This window comes from Camelina sativa, chromosome 2 (assembly GCF_000633955.1).
Source record: "Camelina sativa cultivar DH55 chromosome 2, Cs, whole genome shotgun sequence".
Classification (NCBI taxonomy): Eukaryota; Viridiplantae; Streptophyta; class Magnoliopsida; order Brassicales; family Brassicaceae; genus Camelina; species Camelina sativa.
Window position 1 is genome coordinate 13,930,555 of NC_025686.1, and position 8,315 is coordinate 13,938,869.

General features: G+C 35.7%; 1 protein-coding gene and 1 long non-coding RNA gene across 2 annotated transcripts; both read left to right on the plus strand.

The window, feature by feature from the left end:
* LOC109127343 lies at nucleotides 757-1,246 on the plus strand. Its single transcript, XR_002033994.1, has 2 exons — nucleotides 757-828; nucleotides 1,009-1,246. It is a non-coding gene; the product is annotated as an uncharacterized LOC109127343 (long non-coding RNA).
* On the plus strand, nucleotides 3,035-7,983 carry LOC104724304 (probable leucine-rich repeat receptor-like protein kinase At5g49770). The gene is made up of 19 exons (XM_010442769.2): nucleotides 3,035-3,424; nucleotides 3,517-3,637; nucleotides 3,715-3,786; nucleotides 3,886-3,960; nucleotides 4,054-4,125; nucleotides 4,221-4,385; nucleotides 4,472-4,546; nucleotides 4,632-4,703; nucleotides 4,794-4,865; nucleotides 4,953-5,021; nucleotides 5,136-5,210; nucleotides 5,289-5,360; nucleotides 5,451-5,585; nucleotides 5,667-6,142; nucleotides 6,228-6,383; nucleotides 6,473-6,609; nucleotides 6,698-6,917; nucleotides 6,994-7,229; nucleotides 7,312-7,983. The coding sequence occupies exons 1-19, from the start codon at nucleotides 3,337-3,339 to the stop codon at nucleotides 7,783-7,785; spliced, it is 2,862 nt and encodes a 953-aa protein (XP_010441071.1). The 5' UTR covers nucleotides 3,035-3,336; the 3' UTR covers nucleotides 7,786-7,983.

Below are 8,315 nucleotides of genomic sequence, written 5' to 3' on the forward strand. Positions count from 1 at the left end.
AGAATCAAATCATATAATCCCTTTGATTACGCTACTCAATCACTCACGTTAATCTCTCTCAATTACTGTATAGATTATTGACTTACTATAGTTAGCTTGTACACCTTTGTATATATTGTCTATGTTCTACTCATCAATAAGATATCATATTCACCATTCACATGTACAATAGACACACCATACACTAACATTGTAAGGTGTTTTAGCTCTTCTCATGAATGTAATGAGAACTGTAGCTTATAATTTATGCAACACTACAAAGGTGTTTTCAGAAACAATGCCAATCGCATTCTCTAAAAAACATAAACCAATCATTCATCAATCATTCATCATAGTCAGTCACATACATTAGAAACAAAATGACATTAACCGTTCATTCAAGCTTGCCCATTTGGTTCATCAAAGAGTGGCAGAAAGACCATCCGCATACAACAAGTAACAAGACTTGTGGACTGGAAGCTTTTTTTTGCTCTCCCAAAACAACCAAAAAAGATAAACAAAATTGATATAAACAAATCCAAAAAGATTTCTTTACTCAAATTACTCCAAAATTATCTCCGAGTCAACTATTAGTCCAAACACAAGGTGTTAAGTGTTTACTGTGAAATGCCAATTAAAGATTAGAGGAAATTACTCATGTTTAATATGATAGTGGAGCAAAGGCAAATAGCCCATAAAGAAATCCAACAGAACCAAGCAAATTAAAGTAGAAAAGCCCAATAAGCCTATAAAACTGGGAGAGACGATCATCGGAGACACCGACAATGGAGAAACTAATTCAGGCGGCGAGGGAGAAGCGATTTCGGAGAAGAACGGAAGCTGTGTCAGGTTATTTTGATCTCAATATTAGATATTTTATTCTGGTTAATCGGAAACAAAGAAGTCACTTTTTTGGGTTTCGCGGAGGAGTTAACCAAATCTGAATTCTAGATATCCGGAATTAATATATCTAATACTCAATGATCAATCTTGATTGTTACACTCTTGCGTCTTGCCGTCAAAATGCAGAGTTCAGAGTTGAACAGATGTCTCTGCTTTCAAATCCAAGTATGAGAGCCTTTAAGAAATGCAGGTACCTTCACACTTCAGACTTAAGATTAATGGATGAGCGTTATACATTCATCTTGGTTAACAGAACAGCTGCCATACATAAACTTTATAACTCCAAACAATAATCCTAATTTATAAAAGTGCAATCTTCCTTGTGATATTATGCTTGTATAATACATGTTTAAAATATATTATCCAGGAGTTTTCCACATTTCTTGTTGATCTTTTTTTGAAGTTGTTGAGATCAGAGCCGGCTGACAATTGGTTTGAACCCGTTACCTAAGCATCACTATTTACACCCTTTACCAACTGAGTCAAAGGAAAATTCAACAAATTTGGGGCCGAAATATTACTTATCTCATAAACGGCCGCAAGCACATGCTTGGTTTGCTTGGCCTCAAGATCGGCTCTGGTTGAGATCATAGAGATTTTCCACAGTTTTTTAGGGCATTCCGGTATTTAAAAACGCTTCCTATTCGATTCTATTCTATTCAGTTGAATCTATAATTACTAGAAAATTCGGTTTGATATAGTTTTGATCCGGTTAATTTGATTATTTTTTTTGGCTAATTTTGGAGATTTTCGGGTATTTAGAGCGCTTCAAATTCGATTCTATTTGGGTTGATCTATAATATCGGGAAATTCACTTTTATTCCGGTTTTGATCCGGTTAATTTGGTTGGGTATTTGTTTTGGTTATTTTGAGTATGTTTGGACTTTGGATATAACTCCAATGTTTTTTTTTGTATTTTAATAATTTTCTGATATTTCAAATATTTTTTCAGGTTATTTTCAAAAAATTAATTGGATACAAAAATACTATTAGCTGAAAAACCTACAAATATCCTAAGTTCGTTAGTGTCTGTTGAATATCTTAAGTTCCTAACAAATAATTAAGGCATAATAAAACAAACAAATTTTAACTTTTAACAAATGTAAATGGTGAGATGGACCTTAATTTCACGTACTTGAACACGTAGAGTATTTTTATATGTATCCCCCAAAAAACACGTCATTACATGAGTGTTCTGTGGACACCAACATTTTCATTCTCTATCGAAGTCAATCGACAAAAACATTATCTTGGCATACATCAAATAGCTTGATCCTACTACCATTATATCACTGTTTATCAACGTCTCTCCACTTTCTAGTTTGTCCTGCTACTTTGTACTCTCTTCTTAATTTACCTTGCTAAGAGGGTTGAGACGTCCTTGTAAGCTACTAGATCCAATTGGGTACACATCTTTGATCTTTCTCTCTTAACGGTGGGGGCCATCAACTTTATACATTTGTGTTTTACATTACCCACTAGATTACTCAATGATTAATTTAAGAGTATATCAAGTTGGTAAATGCTTGTGTTCCGTATAGGCAACGACCGTCAACCTTGACTTTATCTACTCTACTGTTGGTTGTTAAAAAAAACCATATCACTGCATATATAGTCGATGACCACAACTCTCTGTGACTCTGTTCTTTGATGAGATCAAACTTTTTGGGGTCAACAAATCATATACTCCCTCTGTTTCACAAAGAGTGTCATTTTGACACATTTCACACAAATTAAGAAAAATTTGAATTATACTTATTTGCCCCTATTTATTAAGTGATTAATGATCAAAATTCAATGAAAATAGCTTTGGGTTTAGGGGTAAAAAAGAAAATTTAGCATTAAAACACTCATTGGAAATGTAAAATGACATTCTTTGTGAAACAAGAAATTTTCTCCAGAATGACACTCTTTGTGAAACAGAGGGAGTATTATTCTTATGTTTTTGAAGTTTTAAGATAGATATACAATATACTGTATATGTTTTGTGATTGTATTGAAATCAATAATGAGTATATTTAATACAGTGAAATAAATAAAGGTCCCACAATAGTTTCGCATCAAGACAACTCATATGTGTTTTTAAATGTATTGTTTCATAATTTGTTCCTTCCCATTACCACTATTGACAAATCCATGTACCAAATTTTGTGTCTTTAAATCCCATTATCAGCTGTTTCTAAGTTGACCAAGTTTTTTTTTGTTTATGGTCCTCTCCCTCTTTTCTTGTTTTTATATACTTTTTTCACTCGATTGGTTCAAAGTCTTCTTTCTTCTTCTTCCTTTTTGTTAACATTATTGTCTACATGTTTTGAGAGCGAGGTTGTCAAAATTTATTAAGAGATTTAGTCAAATCTTTGTGTAGACCACATGCTTTTTTTCTTAAGATAATTTTTGAGGTATAATCATAAAAAAACAGAGGAAGAGGTAAGAGGATCTTTGTGGGTTTTGAAGATGAGTTCAAGAACTGGAGCCTTTATGCTCCTGATCTTGCTTTTCTTCTACATTTGTTCTGTATCTGCGCTCACAAATACTTTAGACTGTAAGTTTATGTATATATATATATATATGCAGATACAAGCAGCATATAGACGATGAACATCATAATTTCCTAATGGTTTTCATATGGTGCAGCTTCTGCTTTAAGTGGCCTGAAGAGCGAATGGACCAGTTCTCCTGATGGTTGGGAAGGCTCTGATCCTTGTGGAACCAATTGGGTTGGGATTAAATGTCGAAATGACCGCGTCATTTCAATGTAAGAAACTCGATTTCTTTTGGTTTGTTTGCTGCTTCTTCCAATAATCCTTGCCGACTTTTAATGTTATGTTGCAGATCACTAGGTAACCTTAACTTGGAAGGAAAGCTTCCTGCTGATATTTCGTTCTTGTCTGAATTGGAGATCTTGTATGTCTTTCTTCTACTTTCTATATATATATATATTGTTTTTCCATTCACATAAAAAAAGATTTGTGTTCTCTCATCTTATGATCCAATCTTTTGTAGGGATTTGTCATACAATACTGGATTGTCCGGACCACTTCCACCAAATATCGGTAACCTTAAGAACTTGAAGAGCTTGTAAGGAAACACAATATCGTTAGATCTCTAGTACAACTTATATTTGTACATCTCCTTTGTGTTATCTACTAACTCTCTTTTACTCTCCTGCAGGATTCTTGTGGGATGTAGTTTCAGTGGTGAAATCCCTGAGTCCATTGGTTCTCTAAAAGAACTTATATATCTGTAAGATTTTGTTGCTTCCTATTATTTATAAACACTCTCCTTTTCAATTGCATTGTCTAAACCCATTAGTATTAATCTGTTTTTCCTCCATACAGCTCCCTGAATTTGAATAAATTTAGTGGAACGATTCCGGCTTCCATTGGACGGTTATCGAAACTATATTGGTTCGATATAGCTGACAATCAGATCGAGGGAGAGCTACCAGTTTCTAATGGGACTTCTTCACCTGGACTTGACATGCTTCTTGCAACTAAGCATTTGTACTATATATAATCCCCAAATCTTTCCATTTTGCTTATTATAGTCACTCCTTTTAATCTGACTCTCCTTCACTTTCTTCTTGCAGTCATTTTGGGAAAAACAGGCTTTCGGGAAAGATCCCGAAAGAACTTTTCAGCTCAAACATGACTTTGATACATGTGTAAGCTTTCATACTAGATATAAAACAGAGAGATTGAGACTAGTAACTTACAAAGTGACTGCATTTTTTGTTGTTTTATCGATAGTCTCTTGGATGGAAACCAATTCACAGGCGAAATCCCTGAGAGCCTCGGCCTCGTTAACACGCTGACAGTATTGTAAGTAGTAAAAGATTTGTTAATTTTTTTTATAATCATCTTTACTTCCTTAATATCATGTGTTTTTTTTTTTCTTTCTTTCTTCTCTAGACGCCTTGATAGGAACAGACTAATTGGAGAGATTCCTTCAAGTCTTAATAATCTTACAAGTCTAAACGAATTGTAAGTTGGAGCGACTAAAGATTTGTTATGTATTTGTAAGATATAAGTGAAAAGAGGTAAAAGAGTTTGTAGTTGAATATATTTCAGGTACTTGGCCAACAACAAATTTACTGGTAGTCTTCCAAATTTAACCGCCTTGACCAATCTCTACACATTGTAAGTTTTTTCTATATTTCTCATCCTCTTTTGCTACTCAATCTACCATCACTACCCTTCTCAAACCTTCATTCTCTATCAATCTAATCCCATGACGTGACTGTAATGTAACAGGGATGTAAGCAATAACACTTTGGATTTCTCACCCATTCCATCATGGATCTCCTCGTTACGCTCCCTGTCAACATTGTATGAGCCTTCCTGTCTCTCTTTATCTCTTTTCGATCTCTATTTGTATACTTACTAAGAAAAAAAATGGTCTTCCAGAAGGATGGAAGGGATCCAACTCACAGGTCCAATACCAAGTTTTCTATTCAGTGCTACTCAGTTGCAGACGGCGTGAGTCACACAATTCTTGAAATTGGTAATCAACTAAAGCTGTGTGAAAAGTGTACTGATTGGGATGCGTTCCTTTTTTTACTTGCGCAGTATCCTAAAACGCAATCAGATAAATGAAACATTGGACTTTGGTACCAACTTTAGCAACCAGTTGGAGTTTGTGGATTTACAATACAATGACATATCTGAGTATATACAACCAACTAAGAAAGAACTTCAAGTAATGTATGTATCCTTATCACAAATCTTATGACATGTTTTTTTTTTGTCAACCTATTGCTTATGTCTGTTGATACATATGCACAGATTAGCAAATAACCCAGTGTGCCTAGAGGCTGGAAACGGACCGAGTTACTGCTCAGCAATCCAACACAATACCTCTTTTTCTACACTCCCAACAAACTGTTCACCCTGTGAACAGGGCATGGAAGCGAGTACCACATGCCGCTGTGCACATCCATTCATGGGAACACTCTACTTCAGGTCACCTTCCTTTTCAGGGTTGTTCAACTCCACCAACTTCTTAATCCTACAGAAGGCAATCACGGATTTCTTTAAGAAGTTTGATTATCCTGTAGACTCAGTGGGTGTCCGGAACATTAGAGAGAATGAAACTGATCATCAGCTTCTTATAGATCTCCTGGTCTTTCCATTAGGCAGAGAGAGTTTTAATCAGACAGGAATGTCACTTGTCGGTTTTGCGTTTAGTAACCAGACTTATAAGCCTCCTCCGATATTTGGCCCTTATATATTCAAAGCTGCTCTGTACAAGAAGTTCTCAGGTATGATGAAACTGGTCTTACACAACCAAACGGATTTAGTATTTGTTCCATATAAGTTCATTTGCTCTGCTTTGTTTTGCCACAGATGTAGAAGAAGGTTCCAAGTCAGCAAACATGGGCATTATCATTGGAGCAGTAGTTGGTGCTATTGTTCTTCTACTGTTGTTAACAATAGCTGGGGTTTACGCTCTCAGGCAGAAAAAGAGAGCAGAGAGAGCAACGGATCAAAATAATCCTTTTGGTAAGACGAGAAAATTTACTAAGCTACTTACCAAAGCCTCCTCCCTTTACTGGAACCATCCTGACAGCTTTTTCTTTTGCATGTTGCAGCCAAGTGGGATACGAGTAAAAGCAGTATTGGTGCTCCACAGCTAATGGGAGCAAAAGCCTATACTTTTGAAGAGCTGAAGAAATGTACAGACAACTTTTCAGAGGCAAATGATGTTGGGGGTGGAGGTTATGGAAAGGTTTGTTGTGTCTTAAGATATGACCTCAATTGAAAGTAGCAATGAACTTAGTTGAAATTCTGATCCCCAAAATATGATGGTAAAACAGGTGTACAGAGGTATTCTTCCAAATGGGCAACTCATAGCAATCAAAAGAGCTCAACAAGGATCATTGCAAGGAGGGTTGGAGTTCAAGACTGAGATTGAGCTTCTTTCAAGGGTCCATCATAAGAATGTTGTCAGACTCTTGGGATTCTGCTTTGATCGAAGTGAACAAATGCTTGTCTATGAGTACATTTCAAATGGGTCTCTTAAAGACAGTCTCTCAGGTAATATCAAAACTCTATCTTCTTCTGAAGATTTATTGATAGTTCTTGGATGCTGATGAATATGTTAGTAATGCAGGAAAGAGTGGGATTCGATTGGATTGGTCACGAAGGCTTAAAATAGCACTAGGTTCAGGCAAGGGCTTGGCTTATCTTCATGAGCTTGCTGATCCTCCAATTATACACAGAGACATCAAATCAAATAACATCTTACTTGATGAAGATCTTACTGCAAAGGTTGCTGATTTTGGCCTTTCCAAACTTGTGGGAGACCCTGAGAAAACTCATGTGACAACACAAGTTAAAGGAACCATGGTGAGTTTAGAATAAAATCATCCTCCTTTCTCTGTTTTTTCTCATCAGATACATTTTCAACTCACATTTTCTATGGTTTCAGGGCTACTTGGATCCTGAGTACTACATGACAAATCAACTGACGGAGAAGAGTGATGTATATGGTTTTGGTGTGGTGATGCTCGAGTTATTAACTGGTAGAAGTCCAATAGAGAGAGGCAAATATGTGGTGAGAGAGGTGAAGACGAAGATGAACACATCGAGGAATTTGTATGACCTGCAAGAGTTGCTGGACACGACGATCATAGCAAGCAGTGGGAATCTGAAAGGGTTCGAGAAGTATGTTGATCTTGCTCTGAGATGTGTGGAGGAGGAAGGAGTTAACAGGCCATCAATGGGTGAGGTTGTGAAAGAGATTGAGAATATAATGCAGCTTGCGGGATTAAATCCTAACGCAGATTCAGCAACAAGTTCAAGAACGTACGAGGACGCAATCAAAGGATCAGGTGATCCTTATGGCAGTGAATCGTTTCAGTACAGTGGGAATTTCCCAGCTTCAAAGCTTGAGCCCCAATGATTGATTATNTTTTTTTTTTTTTTTTTGTTATTGGTAAGTGACTTCATACTTGAAATGCTTGTGAATGTGAGAACTAGCATGATTTGATATACTGTTATGTGGTCACTGTTTATATAGCAGAGGACTGGAGTCAAACTCAGAAGAACCCTCCAGATCATTGGTAATATAGACACCAGTTTTCAAACATTAGAAAAGTAAGTCCCATGTGTATATATATATTAATTCTTGTTGAGAACTTTATAGATTTGATTCATCCAGAACACACACAATTTAGTTCCAATACATCAACATTTATGTAAGGGAAGGGAAGATGTTAACAAACTACAAAAGAATCAAAAGAGTAGAGATTCTCTTATGTAAACTAGAACAACAAACGAACTGAATCTTTTAGACTGACTTAGAAAATATAAATAGAACTATATTCAGTTTGTCCAACAAAAAATATAATAAAAATAGCATTATATTTCTATTATAGGAGTTTTAAATTTATAAAATAACTGGCATATTCAATATAGATTGGTATATCCAAA

Bases quoted from the DNA above. Each gene is read 5' to 3' on its own strand.
- LOC104724304 (XM_010442769.2), top strand. From the start codon at position 3,337: ATGAGTTCAAGAACTGGAGCCTTTATGCTCCTGATCTTGCTTTTCTTC. The intron at 3,425-3,516 runs GTAAGTTTATGT...CATATGGTGCAG, and splicing joins GCTCACAAATACTTTAGACT to CTTCTGCTTTAAGTGGCCTG. The intron at 4,866-4,952 runs GTAAGTTGGAGC...AATATATTTCAG, and splicing joins CTTACAAGTCTAAACGAATT to GTACTTGGCCAACAACAAAT.